This window comes from Equus asinus, chromosome 13 (assembly GCF_041296235.1).
Source record: "Equus asinus isolate D_3611 breed Donkey chromosome 13, EquAss-T2T_v2, whole genome shotgun sequence".
Lineage (NCBI taxonomy): Eukaryota > Metazoa > Chordata > Mammalia > Perissodactyla > Equidae > Equus > Equus asinus.
The window spans coordinates 8,281,637-8,303,022 of NC_091802.1; the positions used below are offsets into that span (position 1 = coordinate 8,281,637).

General features: G+C 42.3%; 1 protein-coding gene across 1 annotated transcript in view; it reads right to left on the minus strand.

Moving 5' to 3' along the window:
- DNAH9 (dynein axonemal heavy chain 9) overlaps positions 1-21,386 on the minus strand; it is a 326,432-nt gene that overhangs the window by 270,662 nt on the left and 34,384 nt on the right. Inside the window, exons 11-17 of the mRNA XM_070482321.1 lie at positions 17,937-18,005; positions 16,086-16,212; positions 12,195-12,450; positions 10,862-11,103; positions 6,085-6,220; positions 2,368-2,564; positions 1,850-2,274 (exon numbers count right to left, since the gene is read on the minus strand). Coding sequence (XP_070338422.1) covers positions 1,850-2,274; positions 2,368-2,564; positions 6,085-6,220; positions 10,862-11,103; positions 12,195-12,450; positions 16,086-16,212; positions 17,937-18,005 — 1,452 coding nt within the window. The remainder of the gene's footprint in view (positions 1-1,849; positions 2,275-2,367; positions 2,565-6,084; positions 6,221-10,861; positions 11,104-12,194; positions 12,451-16,085; positions 16,213-17,936; positions 18,006-21,386) is intronic.

The window sequence follows — 21,386 nt, forward strand, 5'->3', positions numbered from 1 at the left end:
AGTGTAGCAAAGTAGTCAGTTTATGGAATCACCAACTGATGAAACTGGAAGGCAATTTAGAGGAATCCAGTCACACTGCCTTCTTCCAGAGACAAGGAAACAGGGGTTCAAGGACAAGAACTCAGGCCTCCTAACTGCTCCACCATGTGTCTATCCTGTTAAACCAACTGTTAGATCCTGTGAAGCCTGACCTGACAGAGACGCATGGCAGCTGCTGTCCCTACGCCCTGTAACAACCATATGTTTCTGATCCTCTGACATCTGGGGCCTTTCTGACCCTGGAGGGATTGACCTTCCCAGGGTTAGCCAATTCCTAGACATAATAAATGACTCTCCTCTGAGCGTGCCTTTCATATGCAAGCCAATCAATCCAGAGTCTATATCCCCAAGCACCTTCTCTATCTGGCTCTCACACTCCAGGCCACTGTCCACCTACCCTAATCACCCCAGGGCCAGGGACCAGATAACTAAGAACAGGCCCTCTATCCCAGAGCCTGTTGAAATTATTCAAACCAGAAATCCTAAACCTGCTTGCCCTGTCTCACCCATTCTTTTTCATGGAAACCATAATAAAGTCCATGGCCCACATTTCCGCCTCACTCCCTCTGCCTCCTGACTGACCCTGGTGCTTCCCAGGTGGCCCTGATGGCGTGGTGTGCCCCACTCCTCTTGGGATCTATGAGTCTAGCAAACTATCTTTTCAATGACAGTCATCTCCTGATTTGTTGGCCTTGTTGTACCTAAACAATAATAAAATCTACATTTTGAAACATGCCCCCATGTCCTTACATCAACAGACCTACTAGTGGAGAAGGACCACAGAACAGCTGTCCCATCCAACAGTACTCCACGTGGGGTCCTCACTGTCACCTCCTAAACACCCATCGTTCCCTCTCTGAATGTGGAAAACTGGCTGCTTCTTCTTAAAGAACACCTGGGAAGCCCTACTTGAAACATTCCACAATGCTTTCCTGGGGTTTCCTAGAGTGGTGGACCATCACCCTTGCAAAGTCTCTTGGAATTGTTTTTAGTTAGACACATCCTTGACTTGGCTGTTTCCTTTCTAGATCATTGAGCACAGCAGCTACAGCGTTAAGCAAGACCAGGACCAAACTTAGAGGAGGAGTCAAGTCAGCTCCCTTGCAGCATCGGCTGACATACCAAAGGCTGATGGCTGAATGGAAGGACCAGAGCTCCCCAACAGGACTCTGTGGGGAAGGGTGGGAATCTGCAAACTTGTGGAGATGAGGCTAAGGTGAAGTGACAGGTAGACTGTTAACCAACTTGATTATTTATCTAGAGGCTGCTGCTCTGGCTTAGAGAGCCTGGTGCTGGGCTGGGTGGTCTAGGTCCACGATGGAAAAGACAGAATTTTAGATCCAGTCTGCTGCATGGCTAGAGTGGCACAGATAGGCATCAAGAGTGTGGGGATTTAGTGACTTCCACATTGCCCAGCTGGATAATTGGAGACAAGGAGTAAGTGGTAGAAATAAAATCTAAGAGGCCCATTAGACCCCCTCAACTTCTCAGGCTTAAAGAGATTTCACAGTTAGAGCGTGAAGGAGGTTGGATCTGCTATTACTGTATCAAACATTATTTACCACTTACTGAGTGCCTTTCACACACTGGGCACCAAATGGAAAATAAAACAGAATGAAGCCATGTCTGGTGCACAAAGGAAAGAGCAGGACTAAAGTTACTGCTGGTGTCCAAAAGCCTGCAACCTCCAAGCAGCTGTTTTAATTTTTAATTTAATCAATGAATCCGTGGGGAAAAATACGAAGAAGATTAAAAACACGGTGTTTCTGCCAGCTTGAGATGCTGCAGGAGAGCTAGAAAACCATATTACCTGTTAGTGACATAGTCAACAAGATGCTGTTTGAACATGAGGCTCCACTTCTTAATTATATTCAGCAGAGATGCTTTAAAGGGTCGCACGTCAATCTTCATCCAGTAGTCAAACACCTTGACGGGCTCCAGCCTGCACACCTCTTCGTACAGCTTTTCATAGGAGTCAATCTGCACTTTAAACTGATGGAGGCTGGGAGGGTTCTCTGGGATGCCGTCTTCTGCGTGGGCTTCAATCTCCTCAGGTGTGAGGACATGCCCGTACAACAGAAACTGACCGAGAATCTCCTTCCGGTCCTCCACGTAGAGGTAGGAATAGTGGCTGAAGGTGTTCCGATAGCAGCAGCACAGGGCCATCATGCTCTGGACCCTCCCCATGAGCACGCTCCGCATGCTTGCCAGATCCGCCATGCTCTCCATGTCAACCTTGGGGAGCAAGACAACAGCAGGAAGTTACACCAGTGCTTCACAGGAAGTTCCACGTTTGGCCGGAGGGTGGAATGCTTGCAGATCCAGTACCTGATAGTGGGGAGAGCCGCTTTGTGGGGAAAGCTTTGGCACCAAAGATGAAATTCTAAAAATGCTGGTGACAAGACCCTCAACAATGTCATAGAAGCCACCCTTAACTCCAGACTCCAGAGATGGATAGAAAACTAATTCTGGGATTGCTAAGCTCAGTTGTACTTCAAATATCGGGGTGAGTCCTGCCTTACATTCTGAAAAACAAAGAAAACAAACAAAACAAAACCAAGCATGAGTCAAATAGGCAAAGTGCAAAGCTGTTTGAAAAGCACTGAAAGCATTTCTTTTCTTTAGGTGAACTGTTTGGGGATAGGAAAACGGAAGTGGAAAATTTGCTAACACCCTGAAAAGGTGAGGGTGACAGTCTTGCAGTGTTGATCAACAGGGGAACCACTGATATTTTGAATAGGCCCGTTCCTGTGCTGGGGCTGTCCTGGGCATTGCAAGGACATTTGCTCTTCTTGTCTCCAGAGAGCACAACCCAGTGACTGAGCAACCCAAGCCAGACCCCCTCCACATTCCCAAACGCCTCGAGTGGGGCAGTGCAGCCTCGGGTTGAGAAGAGGTTGATTTCACAAAGCCAATTTCTTGGAAGCAGCCGATTTCTTCTTAGGCACAAACCAGGCAATTTCATCAGCAGCCACTAGGGTCACAGGGGTATATTTGTCCAGGGTTGTGTAGGCATGAAAAACAAAGAGAAGTTACGATCCTGCCCATTTTGCTCCTTTTCCATAAAAACAGAACTTATTTTAATTCTGTAGTCCTGTAGTGATAAAAATTTTAAAAATAATATAAATATTTAACAAGTCCCTGATTATCTGCTAGACTAACTTGCCTTACTAGATTTAAATCAAAATATAACATGGAGCAAGATGTTCCAAGTACAAGATAAATACTTAAACTTATATCAATAGCCACTTATTTTCATATATTTTAGAAATATTTCGGAGACTGTTATGTGCTGGGTACCATGGGTGGCGGAGACCACTCAGTGAAATTTGTTATCCTCTTCTTCCCTAGAAACAGAGTTACAGCTGGGTGTGTGGCATTTCCCAGCTTGCAGTTAGGTGCAGCAACATGATTCCCTCACCAGTGGAAAATGGGAGGAAGTGACAGGTGCCACTTCTGGGCTGAGGCCCTCGAGACAGGAGGTAAGTCTTCTCTACATTCTCTCTTTTCCGCTCACAGGGGATGTGGCAGTGACCCAGCTCAACCACAGACATGAAGACCAGGCCCTAGAGAGTGGTGGAACCACAGGATGGAAGAACCTTGCCACTAACCTGGAGCACTCATTTTGGACTAGTACTTTGGAGATGGACTTCTTTGTCCTTTAAGCCACATTACTGATGGAGTTTTCGTTACCATAGCTTAGCCATTCTCCTTTACTAAAAAACTGTGGGATCCTTAAAGATATGTAAGACAAGGGTCTTGCCTTCAAAACTGTAGGGGTGATAAATCTGCATTATGGGACTCAGGATCCTCCCAACAAATGCATATTTAACTTAAGGGGATGGAAGTTTACCAATATCATAGTAACTATCATACTATTGTACAATAGTTTAAAGAAAAACACCTGTAAAATTTTGCTTTGCATATGTACTCATGATATATTCTATATTCCTATATGTGTTAGACATTTATAATTTAATAGATCGAGTTGCATATAGTTTAAGGGATTTAAAAGACTTCCAAGAATATTTTGACTATATGAGATTTTTGCCCTATGTGTTGATATGAGAACCTAACCCCTATGTTAGAAGCAATGCCATACAAGCCAGATGGTTTTGGTGGTTCCACAACCTTGGTACAAGTAAATCACTTTAGGAGTCGAGAAAGGGAAGAGCGTTTCTGGATGGAGTGGGTGGCATTTAACCTAGGCAGGATTTAGATTCTGAGAGGTGACTGCGAGGCCAGCCCAAGCCATGGGAATGGTATTGGTTTGAACAAACTAGAGAAGGTGAAAATGGTAAAGTGGACCAGGGAAATAGAGTTGTCCAGCTGGGCTATGGCAAAGGGTCACAGCGATTTTCTTCTTACAGGCTACTCTCTTGAGGCTCCCCTTCCCCTTAATAACCAGTACCTTTTAAATTGCATCTATAGCTCCTCAGCTCAGGCAGCTGCTAAATCCAGTTCCTGCCCATTCTGTATTGTGAAGAATATGCATTCCCCTTCCCCCCCACTTCCATGGAGGGAAGATAACTTTGACAATCTTGAAGAAACACTACCATCCCCTCTCTCCATCCTCTTGTACCCACTCTCTATTTCTCATAAGAGGAAGACAAGTGACACATCAGACAACCCAGATCAGGAGAGCTGGAGAGCCATTGGTCAAGGGTGAGTCACTACATTGAGGGGCCATCTCTTGTGCACTGCCTGTGCTCCAGTGTGGGTGGGGCATCTTCCTAGATTGTCCAGAGGAGGGCTGAGTGAGAAGGACCCCCAAACTTCCAACATCAAAGGAGCTTTGTCTAGTTCACTAAGGTGAGCACTATTAGCATTGGTCCCTAGGAACCAGTTCTCCAGTCTCAGTGCCTGTGTTCCATGCCCACTGGTTACATGCCCCCAGGGTCCAGAAGATGATCTCCCACCCTGCTGACTCTGCTGGAACCCTTGTTTCTTGTTGTTGGATCTCCTTGATTTGGAGCATCCCTGCACCCTACAAGCAAAGACCATGCCTCTGACCTCAGTCACTCTACCTACCAAGACCACGGCGGAGTTGCACACATGAGCTACACCCAACTCTGGGCCTTGCTCCTTTCTGTATTCTCAGTCTAGGTGTCTGCATGTGCTCTCTCGTATGGGCTGGACATCTGGACACTGATCATGGCCTACCTATTTCAACTCTGCATAAAATTTATTTCTTTGGGTTGGACTCTACATCTTAAACTCTCATCTCATCTCATTTTATCTTCTGGCTTCAAAATATTCACCTCTGCCTTTCTATTTTAACTAATTCTTCTATATGACCCTTGCCAAACTGCTCAGAATCTACCAGAATGCGAAAGGCTTAATTCAACTTTATTCCTGAACTCTTCTGTCCTTTCTATCTCATCACTTACTAGACGAGGTGAGACTTTACTATAATATCTTTGACTCTGTGCACTCCAGTGTATCTGCCATAAACTCAAAGCTCTTAGTTATCTTTTAACAGCTTCAAATATTGCCCATTACCTTCTTAACATTCCTTTTCCTTCTGAAAGCTACTTCATACATAGCTTCTTGGTTGACTCTTTCACACAGAAAAACATCTGTTTCTTCCACTTAACCCAGCTACTACAACCTCCCTGTGCTCTCAACAGGCTACAGAGATAGAGTCCTTTAAGCTTGAAGGCACAGAATGTCCCCCTCCCATGACCATGAGTCAAATCCAGATGAAGCCTTCATTACTGACTGTGTTTCCTGCTGCTCCAAGTTAGTCACTCCTCTTCACTGAAGCTTGATTTACACTGAATTAGCTTTTATATTTTTGCTTTTTCCTTGGGCTCCACTATCTTAGAACCTGCTCTATCATCTGATTTTTGAAGAGAGAGAAGTCTTTTCTCTTTGGACAATTTAGAAACAGTACCTTTGCTAGTTTACTGTATATAATTCACAAAATGTCCACAACAATTTGGGAAAAGTCACAGAGTACTAAATTGCACTTCACCGTAACTCAACAGATGCTATTACTGTTATCTTTCCAGTAATAACCCACATCCATAAGCTAGTAAATACCAGTATTTTCCAGAAGGTACTTGAGGGAGCACTCAATGGCAAGAAAAAATCCATCCAGCAACAGATCATCAATGTAGCTAACATAAGTCTTCCAGATATTGGAGGTTGGGTCTGCTGAAAAAAGACCCAGGTTTTCCTACAAAATAAAGAAGAACAGATGTAAACTATGTTTAATAATATGGAAGGACTGTCTAATCATCATTAATGGGAATGAAAACAACACATGGAGAAAAAAGCATTCTAATGAAGAATTTGCTATTACACGGGTACCAAACCCATTCTGTCTAATGGGTGTAACCACTGCTTGAAAGGAACACAAAGTTAATCTATGAAGGGAATGTGGTGTCTCATCCTGTCCCTGAGAAAAGAGGATGGGGTCAGGCCATGGTCTCAGGAGGGATGCTGATGGATGCAGTATGTGCTTCATAAATGCTGACTGATGTACTATGGAGAAAGCTACATCAGGGCAGAAATTAGGGTAGGTAGGGGAAGGCATACTAAGGGTAGAGGGCATTATACTTTAAGGCTTACAAGAAATTTGGGATTCAAACAAGTAAAGCATTTCCTGGATGATCCTTAGAAATGAGCTGGAGTGTTTTGCTGTTGGCATTTACCATTAATTGAAAACCTTTATCATACTGAGTGACTTAGAAAATGCAAACAGAAACAAATCCACATGTGCTCTTTCCCTCCCCTTCCCTTTTACATGCTGCAGTCCCTGGCCTACATCCCGTTTACTCTTCATCATTTTCATTATTAAGCCTTATTACAGCAACTTTCCATTTTCTTACATCTTCAAAGAAAGCAGTAACTACTTGGCAGAAGTAAATTTTCTAGGTAACTCACACCCCTTCAGGAAACACTGCTGTGTTGTAAATTCCCCTGGATTTAAAAAATTTCATGATCCCGCCTTGAAGTGAGAAAACTCTAAAATTTCTAAAATGTGTTACCTACACTTTTCCTTCCTAAGTAGGTTTAAGATTTAATGAAAGTCCTTAATCATGCAAATCATGACACAGTGACAATACCATGTTGCCCTCAGGTTTTATTAAGAAATGTATATCTGTTTGTTTCTATATTTAAAAACTTTTAGTTTTTATGACTGCTTTGTATAGCTGTTCTATCTCTTCCCTACTGTCATCCTATCAATACAACCATATGTACTTTTCACCTTTCTACCTCAAATCTACTACAATCGAAGGAGCAAACATGTTGGAATTTTCTGTAAACTAAGAAGACATAACTCGAGTTTCTGATCCTAGCCAAGACAGAGCAATGAGATTGGACTTGCCCTTCTCCTACAAACAACTATAGAACTGGATACAATGCAAGAAACAATTGTTTGGGGCAACTGGATGACAGACAGTACAGGCACATGATCCCTGAGAGAATGGAAATACTCAAGCCGAGCTTCACAACCTACTGTCTTCCTACCTAGAGGCACTTTCCAAGCCATGGTACAGGAAAATGGACCTCCATTAGAGCATGCTTCCTGCTGAGCAGAAAAGACAGAAAGTGGGGTTTGAAGCTGCTGAGGTTGCTGAGTCCTCTTGAGTCTTTGACTGAGTATTAAGCTGTATATATTTAGGGCAAGCCTCTGCAAAGCCTGGCAGGGAACAGTTACTGGGGGCTCAAAGGTGAATGGAGATTGTGTCGTCATATAGTGCTGGAAGATGCGAGTGTTCTATCAGAAATATGAAAAGACTTTGCAGTTAACCCAGGCCTTCAGAAGACCCCAGAAATGCCATGCTTTAGGATGAGAGCTGCTCTGTTCTGGAGTAAGAGCTCTTTAGGCCCTCCCTAACAAAGCTTAAGATTGAGCTTCAGCAGGATCAAGCTGAACTACCAGTAAGTTAATTGCCTGCCAAAACAGAAACAAACTCTTTAAAGGAAATAACACTCAGATTCTAAAATGGCATCTAACATGATTAGAACATAATAAAAAAATTACTAGACATGCAAAGAAGCAGGAGAATGTGACATTTAACCAAGAGAGAAAATAATCACTAAGAACAGACTCAGAAAATAGCTGCCATACCAATCTTGGAATGCCTATTCCTTAGACTTATTTTATGTGAGAGAAAAATACAACTTTGTCACATTGAAAAAAAAAAACAGACTCAGGAAATAAAATAGATGTTGGAATTAGCAGACAAGAAAGTCACAATTTGATTAAAAACTCCCAAAATTTGGTTAAAAAACAGAATCAAGATGTTCACAAATTCTAAGCAAGATGAATATAAAGGAAACCTATTTAGGGATATCATAATCAAAAGGAAAAAAAATACAAAGATTAAAAAAGAATCTATTAAAAGTGCCTGAGAGAAACAATACATTACATATAGAGGAACAAAGAAAGAAATTACGGGTGGCTTCTCATCAGAAACATTGGAGGGTAGAAGACAACAAAATGACTTCTGAAAGAAAAATAAAACTGTCTACACAGAATTCTATATCCAATGAAACTACTCTTCAAAAACAAAGGTAAAATAAGGACATTTTCAGATAAACAAAAACTGAGAGACTGTGTCATTAGTAGACCTGAACTGAAGAAATACTAAAAGGAATTCTTCAGGCTGAAGAGAAATGACCACAGATGGTAACTCAGTTCTACAGAGAGGAAAAACAAGTCTGGAAATGGTGAGGATGTGGGTAGATATAAAGCACCGTAAAAATCTTTTTCTTGAGTTTTTAAAGCAAAAAATTATAACACCCTATTGTGGGCATTATTTTATACACACAAACACACTCCAATAGTACAAAATATGGGGCAGGGAGGGTTTGAATTGAACCATACTGTTACTAGATTTCATGGGAAAACTCTAAGAAGATTATGGTTAGTTCAAGAGATATACTGAAACCTGGAACAACACTGCAAATGTAATGCAACAAGGTAAGCTGAAATACTCATTAAAAATTAAAATAAAATACTAAAAACATATAATAAATAACAAGAAGGTGGGAGAGGAAGAGAGGTGGAACAAAAAAGAGATGAAGCAAATAGAAAACAAATAGCAAAATGGTAGTGCTAAATCCAACCATACCAATAATTACATTAAATGTTATAGTCTAAACACTCCAATTAACAGGCAGAGTTTTTAGACTTAGAAAGGTAAGTTTCTACTATATGCTGTCTGTAAGAGAAGAAATTTGAATCCAAAGAAACAAATAGGTTGAATGTAAATGATGGAAAAAGATGGACAATGCAAAAAGTAGGAAGAGTGAATCTGGAAGGAAAGGCTATAGTAGTACTATCAGAAAAAAATAGCCTTCAAGGCAAGGGAGTATTATTAGATATAAAAAGGAATTTCATAATGATAAAATGGTCAATTCCTCAGGAAGTTATAATAATTATACATATGTTGGTACCTACTAGCAGAACTTCAAATCCTTGATGAAAAATATGACAGAACTAAAAGATTAAATGGACAAATGCAAAATCATAGGTGGAGATTTTAACACTCTAACTTCAGTAATTGGTAGAACAAATAGACAAAAACTCAGAAAGCATATAGAAGATCTGAGCAATACTATCAAACCTTGAACTCATTGATATTTACAGAACACTATACCCAACAATGCAAGAATAAACATATTGTCAAGTGTACAAGAAACATTCAATAAGATGGATAATATTCAGGGTCATAGAATAAGCCTCAGTGAATCCCAAATGATTGAACTCTTACACAGTATTTTGTCTGACCACATGGAATTAAATTAGATATCAGTTTCATTAAGGTATGCAGAGAAACCCCAAATATGTGTAAATTAAATACACTTTGTAAACAAGGATTGTGTTAAAGAAGAAATCATAAGAGAAAAATTTAAAACTGAATGATAATGAAAATGAGGCAGATAAAATTTGTGGAATACAACTAAAGCACTGCTAAAAGGAAAATTTGTATAAATGCTTGTATTAGAAAGGAAGAAAGGCTTAAAATCAATACCCTAAGTTTCTATCTTTATGGGATAGAAAAAAAGATGAGCAAATTAACCCCAAATTAGCTACAAAGAAATAATCAAGTCAGAACAGAAATTAATGAACTAGAAAACAGATAAAGAAAATTAACAAAGTCAAAAGTACAACATTTTATTGTGCTTCAAACAATAGATAACCCAGAGATAACAGTTGTGATCCATTACTGACTTTGTGCATGAGATCTACCTGTCATAACTGCCCTATGGCTACTTTCATAGGTTTGGAGCTAGTGGCCATTTATAGCTCTTTTCTATTGTTCCGTCTTTGATGATGAACATGAGGTTGCCCTCATCACAATGCAGGGCAGAGCCTTACAGCATGAAGTGCAGCACTCTGCATTTGTTCTTCTCTTTAACAAATGTGGTTGGGGATACCATGGTAATCTTTCATCTCTTCAGGCTCTATAGAGCTAGGTTATGAAGAGGATGCTGGAGGCCCACACGAAGTCGTATGGGAAATCTGGGGTGGTTAATGCAATAGATAATTTAGCATTCTGTCCTTTGATATCCCCTTCTATCCCCTTGAGGTTTGATGTGGGACTTAAGTCATGTGATGACTAAGTGGTGTCACCATTAAGCCAGTATTAATTTTGACACATTGATACCCGAATGTGACTTTGCAACTCCTGCATCTATTAGCTTTAGTTCTTTTGCTATCGGTATAAACCTCTATCCCTGACTGCAGAAGATACAGCATTTATTGATTGTTCTAATTTCCAAATCACTTCTTGCACCTAAACACACCTCCTGATGCTTTCTCCACACTCATGGCATGTGTGTCTGAGAGGTTAGTTATTACCTGAACAAGGGCATGAATCTTAAGGCCAGATTCTTTGATGAGGTTGTAATACTTTTCCACTCGATCATGCTGATCATCCATAGAAAGAAGGCATTCCTTTTTCCCATCTTTTCTCTTAAATATTGGAGACACCCATGTTTTCATGATGCTTTGGATCTCTTCCACATTGTCTTTAGTTTTTTGAATTCTTTGTTCAAGATCATGAATACTATTGGTGATTTGAATGACATAATCCCAAATGCCTGCTCCCCAAAAGAAACAACTAATTAAAATAGCTTACAGCGGCATAGCTAAAGCTCTAGTTGCTATGAAGGAGGCATTCAACACTCGTGGGTTTTATAAGACTTTTCTGCATAGGTTACTTTGTTATCATCAGAGCCTTCTTCTTCCCAGTTGTATCAAAAAGCCCACTCTTACCCTAACCCTGATTACGGAGAAAAGGAAACAAAGAAGTGATGCTTACTTAGCAAGAACATGAAAATTGGTACAGTTGTTGAGGCATACCAGTACAACTCGATGACTTTATTTGGGTTAACAAATCTTGCTTTTTCAAGCACTTTTGCTGTGTTAAATGTTGAAAATGTCATTCCCTCTTGTATATGGAATAAAGTTTTAACCTGTTTAGTATGGCATTCCAAGACTTCCATAAGTTGACTGTGATCTTCTTTTCAAACTTTAACTCTTTTGAGAATCCTAATGCAAATTAATCTCCCTTCCTGGCAATCCATCACACTTTATTTTTAACTCTGCCATGGCTTTTTATCATAGCCATCGTATTGTACAATTTAGGCTGAACATATGTCTGTTGTCCCTACTTAATGTGAGCTCTTTGAGGGTAGGGGCCAAGACACACAAACCTCATATCTTACATTCTCCCCACAGTTCCTCATATGGTACCCTGCACAAGTTAATCAAACAATGAAAGTATGTTGAATTGAATTAGAGGATGCAAGAGAAGTAAATGCATAGTTCCCTCACTAAGATGTTTACCATCTACTTAAGAAAATTAAGTAACAGGGATAATATAGTAAAAATCCTCATTCCTGGAGTGTCCGATATATGCTGGAGACTGTGGGAGATCTCATGCAACCTCTCAGCCTTAACAAGTGCCTGGCAGCAAAGTTTTCTAAACATACCGATCATATCCAAAGAGAAGGGAGAAAAGGAATACCAACCCTCCTTGCCTTCTCTACTTTAGACACATATCTGAGGAGAGGATAGACTTGTGCTTCAATTCCAAATCAGATTACCAGGAAATCATCTGAGGTTCTACCAACGTTATTAGAATCTCGACTCCCAATCTTTTTCCCTGACTCCAGGTGGTGCCTGTTACCTTCTGTCTTCCAGTTCAGAGTTTCCTCTGCGGCTCTCAGGCAGAGATCAATATTGTGCAGCTCTTCCTCCACTAACGGAAATTCCACCTCTAGCAGAGTTTTCATAACCTTGTTGTACCAATTTGCCATCAACTCCAAATTAGCCACAAGCTGCCGATAGAATTCCCTGGAGGAGAACATAGCTGCTGCTGTCTCAGGAATGTGCTTCATCTGCCTGGGTTCAAGATAACTCATTTCTTTCAGCACTGAAATCAGCTGGAGAAGAAAATCAACACAAGTGGCTATAATTCAGTGGCAGTGAACAGCAACAACATCAGTGAAGTAGTGGAACACCCCAAGGGACTCAATGGGCTTCCAGGTCCCTTCTTAACTTCTGTTCCCACTCCTTCTTTAAATCTAGTTTCAGAGAAGGGAAATTGAGTATTAGGCAGAAGGAAGATGACTCATAAAGCAGCAAGGTTTACTGAATCTGATAATCACAAACAAAGAGTAGAAGAGGAAGAGCTGAGACAGGAGACAACCATGATCACAGAGGAGAGCCCTGCCTTGAAGCTTCTGGGCATGTGGCTGATGAAATTATAGGTCACGCTGACCAATTCAGTTCCCATCGAGGGGTGGTGGTATGAAACAGGAGGATCCCATTGGCCTGGGCCACCCACATGCTTGAGAAGCCTTGAATTTAGGCTTCCAATATTCTCTCCAAATGAGGTCATACATATAGTCATAGACACTGGCAGGATTGAGAGGAGATGCCCATTGTACAACTTTAATTGTTAAATACAATCATTTGGAAATCTCACAATTTCTGCAACCCTGTACTGGCATGTCTTTGTGCCTTAATATACTAGGAAGTCAGCATACGGAAGCCACGCAGGCCTCTGAACTTTTGTGGGGCACTGCATTTAGTGGCAGCTGCAGAAGTGAGAAGCCAAGAAGATGTGGTCCAATGAAAAAACAGAGAGGCCTCCAGCAGGGTTTCTAGGCGCCCTCTTCTTCATCCCTTGCTTATTTATCATGTCTATCTCTGAACCTATGAGGACTGATGTGTTTGGTGTAGGTGACAAAACAGATACCAAGCCATAGATTCTCCATCTCCACCCCCTGCCTCCACTCCCCACTCCCCACCTCCATATCAAGACTCCTGGGCTCCTATTTCTCTTTCCAGTAGCTCTGGGCAAGTTCTTCACTGTTGCCCAGCCAACCCTACTCAGGGTTAGGACAAATGCTAACTGTTTGGTGGGGAAATGATCTCAGCCTCCTAGTTCACTGTGAAAGAAGCTCAAGATAGATATTAAAAATTTAAAAGTAAAAAATGAAAACAAAAAATTAAGAGAAATTGTGAGGCTAGTTATATAATATTGAGGTAGAGGAGGCCATTCCAAACACAACCACCAAATAAAGGTAAAATTTATTTGTACAAAATATTATACACATAATAAAATGGCACACTTCAACTAGCAAAAATATTTGCAGCAGACTTCTTAATATTTGACAAATATTTCCCAAATATTCTAGCAAATTCACAGGCAAAGAGGGCACTTTCCACTCGAAAGTTGGCAAAGGATATGAACAAGTAATTCATAGAAGAAGAAATATAAACAACCAATGAACATGTGAAAAATTTCTACTTTACCAGTAGTCAAATAAATGCAAATTAAAACAACATTGACATATTTTTTTTTTTTAGTTCAATAGGCTGGAAGAGATTGGAAGAAATGAATGACATCTTGCTGGCAAGAGAATGATTGAGTTCCATTTTATGAAGAATAAATTGATAATATACATGAAAATCCTCGAAATGTGAATACCCTTTAGTCAGGTAATCCCATTTCTAGGCATTTTCCCCCCAAAATAATCAAGAATGGATATAATAATAACTAAAGATGTTTATTGTAGCATTATTTATACCATATTTTATCCAAATGTAAGATGCCATCAATGATAAGATTCTCTATTATTTTATATCCAAGTAAGGAAGAAAGAGAAAATGTGGTTTATTAAACGATAAACATATGCTATTTTCAGAGATGTTAAGATGTAAAAAAAAGGTGTGTCCTAGACTCAATTAAACACAGATTGACAAAACTAGAAAATAATTTAAATGCCCAACAGTAGGGCACTTGAAATAGTTTAAATAAACAATTTACATAAATTTATATATTTTTTCATTTTTTATTTTTTTCCCTATACAATTCTCATCTTGGCCCCAAGGGACAAATCTCTGATCATGTCCCTCTAGAATACTATGTGTGTGACTGTTCACTCTTAATAGCACAGCTATTGCCACATTACTTGAAGTTGGAAGTCAAGGGATGTTCATAGCTCTTCTCTGACTTGTGTTTGCAGTCGTCTCCCTCAACTCACATTGTAAACCAGCTATTTACTTACCCCTCACCCCTTTTCTTTTCTTCACTCACTCCTTTCTTCTCTATCGTTTCTCTTCCTACAAACACCTATACAGCACATTATGTGCTACACATTGGGACAGAGAGAGTCCTTGCCCTTGGAGTATTTGGAGGAGGAGTAGTCCATCCTCAACACTGTCTTACACCAAGGACTTAATTGTCACAATTTTAACACCTACACTGCGGCTTCGTTGGCAAACCAGATACTCACCTCTTTGGGCATTTAATATTCAATATCGCTCACAGTGAATGCTGATGAAATTACTCCAAGGAGATAAATGAGTTAAACAACAGACCCATGTATAACCAAACTGAAGAAATGGATCTTCCAGCTCCCTTTGTTGACTTTATTCCAGTCGGAATTGATGTTCTACTTAAACTGCAATTTTCTCAAAAGACATCAGTATGCTATCAGCTTCATTTCTGGCAATCTCCACACTGCATTCCTGGAGAACAGGAATGCCATCAAGACAGAAATGGTGACTCCTTTTAGCTCAGCAGAGCCAATATTTTTTCTAGCTGAATAATGGGCTTCCTGATATGGGCTAACTTTTGGTTATCATTTTCTCCAGCATTAAGCTTTCCATGGCTGCTACAATCCACATTTGTCTTGCACCCTTCTGATCATCTAGAGCAGGGTTTCTCAAACTTGACATTATTGACATTTTCAGACTAAAAACTCTTTCTTGGGGGGTGCTGTCCTGTGCATTGTAGGAAGTTTAGCAGCATCCCTGCTATATACCCACTCTATGCTATTGGCACCCGCTCCACGTTTGACAACCAAAAATGTCTCCTGGGGGACAAAATTGCCTTGGTTGAGAATCTCTAATCTAGAGTCTTATTTCCAAAGCTACTCCTTTGAGATTTATCATGTGCTATCTAATAAAGATAGATTTTTGTTTGTTAAGGTTCTTGCTCCCAACTAGCTTTGGGTTCCTTGAGGGCAGGTGCCAGGTCTTACACTTGGTTGGCCCTCCAGCGTCTAGTCAATGGCCTTCAGGTGTGGCTCCCATTCAAAGTAGGACTAAGAGAGTCTGTTTGGTACTAAATGGTTGGTAACATTGTTATTCTATCTGTCCAAAGATGGGTAGCGATACCTGTTACCTGTTGAAATACCTTCTGGAATTTCACATAGTGCTTTGTGATGAGTTAATCTTAAGTGTAATTGCTATTCTAACTTTGTATGTGAAGTCAAGTTCATAATAAAGCTGTTATCATAAGAAAGTTCAAAAAGTATTTTGCAATATTTTCTCTTGTGCAAAATCAAAGCAAATATACATACCCAACTCTGGAGGAAAACATGAACATTGGACAACTTAAGAAAACAGTATACCACAGGATTCATCCCAAAAGGGAAATCTAGGTTGCAAATTTTTTTGAGCAGCATTTGCATATTCTTATAAAAAGTCTTTTTGCCTTTGAAATCATCAGAGTTAAACATAATCCTTCAGGAACTCAAAAGCAAGTTACTCCCGTCCTACTTACCTGTGGGTTAAAGTTGACGGTGATCTGCTTCGTCTCTGGGTCACGTTTCAGAAGTGGCCGGGAAAGATTGTACTGTGACTTCTCTGATACTGTCTGGCACCAGTTCTCATAGAGTCTTGTCTCATATCTGCGAGGATCAGAGACAACAGCCACCTCATAAGCACCCTCCCAGCTCCCCAAAGCCTGGCAACGATGAACTGAAGATATATATAACATATCTATCTACCTATAAATAATGACATATATAACATATATCCTACAGAATATATACATATATATATTATATGTTTGTGTATGTGTATATAAAATGAACTGAAGTTGATATTAATGAAATATCTGAATACATTCTTAAGTCAAAGTCATTGACTCAGCCAGGCATGGCAGCTCCTGCAGATAACCACTCATTTCTAAAGGTGGTGTAGCTTAAATCAGAGAATAGAAAGAGAGATTCTATGCAAACTTTTTGAGGAATAAGGGAAGTTGTGATTAGTCTCAGTGAACACCAGAAGAAGTTATTGGATAAGATTTGCTCTCACACTAATCTTGACGTAGCTCACAGACACTCGTCATTCAGTCATTACACACTGACTGAGCATCTATCATGTGTTGGGCTTGGGAGATAAAACAAAGAATGGATACCCCATGGTAAAAGCAGCTAACGGTGGGGCCCCAGGTGAACAGAAAATGCAGGGAGTAGAATCCTAGAGAGATGCACAGAGCACTAGGTAGCTAATGGGAGGCGGGGTGGTGATAAGGAGAATGCCAGGGACGCTTTCATGGAAGAGGGGCCGAAGTGACGCTTGACCAAGTCTCAGAAGATGAGCAGAGGTTGGACAGTGAACACAGAAGGAGTGTTCCTCGCAGAAGCAAGAGCCTGGACAGAGGGTGGAGGTGAGAAACAGCAGACCGTGCGCGGGAATGGCGAGGGGACAGTGTCGAGCTGGAGAGGGAGGAAAGGCCACCTCAGGGAGAACTTTTCACATCCCATTAAGGGGTGAACGGGAGGCTCTGAAAGGCTGCCCAGCCACAAGGCTGGTGACTTTATGGGATTTAGTGACAGTGTGGGCACCGAGGGGCACAAATCTGGAGCAGGGAGCCCCGTTAGGAAGCTGCTGTAGCAGTTCAGGCCTGAGAGGTGGTGGTCTCTGGTGCAGATGGGGGAGGTGGGGACAGAGAGGAGGGGACTGGTTGAAGCTATCTGGGAAGCAGAAAGGAGAGAACTTGGGTCACCTGGCTGGTGGAGGTGCCACCAATTGATTTGTCTACACAGCGCTCAGCATAATCATCACTATAAGCATAATCACAATGTCTGCAGCCTACTGTCCTGAATCAGGAGAAAGAGCAAACGGCAGAGGGAGGAGGCAAGACAACGGGCTGTCTAGACCCCGCACCCCCCAAAGGCTGACTGCAGCTTTGAAGCAGGAACAACTATGAACCCATGTAAGCTTTCATTCTTATGCTTTCTCTGTGAAAGGATACAGGAAGTATTTTTAAAACTTGCTGTGTTTTGTGCAGCACGAACTGTTGCTTTCTGCTTAGTGAGCAGCTGCTGCAATTTGCTGTGACACTGATCTCGGAGTGCCACAAGGAGCGCCCGACATCTAGCTCTGCTGACTTCATATTCCCAGCAAAACTACACTGGAAAACTGTCTGTTTCTAGAATAGAGCTCTTTTCCCCAGAGACCCTGTGTTTGCACCCCAGAAGCACTGCACTCACAGATGTCGTGGCTATAACATAAAATACAAAGTGACATTTCATAGCCACTGAGGAATCTGCACAAACTCGGAACTGCAAAAAGCATCCTGGGGCTATGCCACCTGCAGAACAATACTGTCCCAGAAGCTGCTTACTTTTCCAGCAACGAGAGTGTATCTTCATATTTTTGTATCATTCGCCTTCCTTCGGCAGACTCCATGCAGCTACCATACAAAAGAGAGAAGAAATGACATTGAATTAGGAGAAGTCAAAACAATGATCTGAGGAACAAACTGCAGGATACAAAGAAGAAGCGATTGAACAGCTTCCTGGGCTAGTTTCCAAATGCCCCTAAATGAGCCTTTCTTCTTCTTCTGAACATTCTCTGCGGGCCACTAGAGGGCGGCTGCACTTCCTGAAATGCAGGCAGCCCCTCAGGTGACAGGGACGGCAGAATCTTTCCCCCTATAGCTACACCAACCCCCTTATCCTAGCTGAGCCCATCATGCACAGGTGAATGAAGTCCTTCAAGCACCTGAATAAAAGGGAAAACGAGACATGAAAGAAAAAGTCTAGGTGTTGTAGTTTTCTGTATTTAAGAAAAAAACTGTCAATGTTTTATATATATAACATTATATACGCATGTACATATGTATATAACAATGATTTATGTATGTATACAACAATGTTTATGTATATATATATATATACCACGCACACACATGTATATAAACACTGTTGCATACATGAAACATATCTTTATATTTCCCCTTCTCTGACATCCGTCTGGGACGTGTGATGAGAAACTCTGCTACTCATTATTTGCTGGCCCGTTTACACGAGGCTCCCTCTCATCTCTGACACCCCCAAACATGCGCACATACGATGCACATAGACGCACACATGCATATGCACACCTGTGCTCACATACACAGACACACTCGGAGCCTTCCACCGGAATGCTGAGGACCGCAGAGGAATGTGAGCAGAGTCTGGCTCAGGCAAGCTTACCCACACCCGCTCCCCAGGTTCTGACACTCCTTTGCATCACTAAACGAGAGTCCAGCCTCTGGGAAAATTGGGGAAGTATTTGTAATTTTCAGGAACTTTCACACTAACTGTGTTGGAGGGTCTGTTTTTATTTATTCTGCTAGCAAAATGAGGCGGCTTATAGTAAAGATTCTTTAAAACCCATTTGCTCTTTAAACCAACACAGGTGTTTTTTCATAAGATCCCCTGAGCTTTCACTGTAAGCCCTCATGCCTGCAGAGAAAGCACTGGATTTTCTGGCATTTTTTCCAGTTGCTTAGTTCCCTTTTGTGGTGAATGAGCAGATGCGTCTGCGAGGCAGCAAGGAGAAGTGGAAAGGGCTTCAGACCAGGTGGGTGGCTCACGCCCAGCCCTCCCCTCACAAGCCTCATAACCCCAGATCTCAGTTTTGTATCTGGAAAAGAATGAGGCTAGAGGAGAGAGCAACTTCTCACACTGGGGCCTGTGGCAGTCGCCTAGAAGGTTTGAGAAGTCATAGGAACAAGCGCCGTGAAACTCCCTGTAGATTCTACTTCACTTCCTGGTGCAGAATCTAAGACATTTTTAATCCAACACATATATATTATAGAGTACAGTACAAACATGAATTCATTTTTAAGACAAATGGGAATTTTCATGGGAGTATAGTGGTGGTGTGGCATTCAGATCCCCTCTGGGTACCTGGCACTCTGACCACCCCCAACCCCATCCCCAACCTCCCCCCACCAGACCAGGAGTGCTGAATCATGGCTGCCTTCCTCCTTGGGAACAGCCTCAGCCAAAGAGAGCTGCCTTGTCCAAGGTCACATGCACCCCTGGAAAGCCCACATCCAATGGCCAGCTGATGTCAGGGCACAAAGGCAGAGCAACCCTGAAGAACCATTGGATGGGCTGGATGCGCTGAGGCCTCCATCGGAACTATACCGCAGCTCAGTCTCCTGCCCAATCCCATCCCCCCATTCTCTCACAGGTGCTCTTCCCAAGAGCACCCCTATAAATCCTGCACACATATCTCAGGGGCTTCCCGTAGGGAACCGGACCTAGGACAGCTACTGCAGTCCACATTTCTAGAAGCAGCCCTGCCACCCCTCCCCTCCTGTTCACATATCTTCTCCCTCCTGCCTTGGGAGCATATTTGAGAAGACGAGGGCTCAGCTGTACTCCTGGCTAAGCTGGGGGCTGCCCAGAAAGAGCTCTGGGCTAGGAGCCCTGAGACGCAGACGCTTATTCCAGTTCTTTCCTTGGCTCTCTCTGGGACTTCAGACATGTCATCTCATTTCTATTTGCCTCAGTTTCTTCATCTGCAAAACAAAGAGCTCCCTCAGGCAGAGCAGAGGCTATGAACGGACCACCCACTGGGTGGACCTGAACTACAGGCATGTTTGTCTGGTCCGTGCAGAGTTTGAGAAAAAGTGGAACGCTTGCTAATTTTAAAGGTGAGTGTTTCATGCACAAATCCAGATTTTCAGCTTCTCTCCAACAGTCAGGAGACTGCTCACCGTGAGCCTGCTTTTCTGCTTGGCAACACTGAATGGAGTGGTGGTGGCCCCCTTCAGACCCCATCCTGGCTGTCTCGCATCATCTCCCCGGCCTCTGAAACCCTTGTCTTGCCACCTGGGCCAGAGGGTCTCTAAAGCCCTTCCTTGCGCCAAACAACCTTTGATGCCAATGTCCAGACCCCAATTCCTTTGTTTCTGTTGTGTTTGCCCCAGCAGGTGCTTTCAACAAGATTGAGTCTTCAGAAAGAGTGGTTGGGGAAGACTGCCCTTCCCCAGGCAGCATCCGGAACAGGACATCACAAACAGCTCTTCTCTCACTTGTAGCAGCCTAGATGCTCTCGACAGCTTGGCTTCCAGCCTCAGCTGTACGGTAGGACAATGGTTTCCAAATCTGGTCACCACCAGAATCGCAGGGGGAGCTTGCTGAGGAAGCAGATTCCCAGGCCCCACCCAGCCCTGAGAGTGGGGTTCAGTAGGTGAGGGGTGGGGCCTGGGAATCTGCATTTTAACAAGGACCCAGGGTATAATAATTCACAAGGTGCTTACACCATGCTTTAGGAAACACCAGGCTCCACTGTTTCCCAGCAGCCTCGTAAAGAGACACTGTCAGGAGGTGTGTGGAAGACCTCCACAGAGCGTGAAAATCCTGACTCACTTTCCTCCGGAAGTGAATCTCATGTAGCAAAAGGAGTCAGCCTGTTGTCCATTAAGCCTCATTTAGCACCAAATATATCAGTCTCATTACTGCTTGGCCAATAGGGATGAGGTTGCTATGGACTGAATGTTTGTGACCCATACGAACGTAAAATTCATGTGTTAAATCGTAACCCCCAATGGATGGTACTAGGAGGTGAGGTCTTTGGCAGGTGATTAGGTGATGAGGGTGGAGCGCTCATCAATGGATTAGTGCCTTATAAGAAGAGGCTCCACAGAGCTCCCTCACCCCTCTGCCATGTGAGGACACAGTGAGAAGACGGCCGTCTATGAACCAGGAAGTGCGCTCTCACCAGACACCAAATCTGTCGGCACCTTCTTCTTGGACTTCCCAGCCTCCAGGACCGTGAGAAATTAATTTCT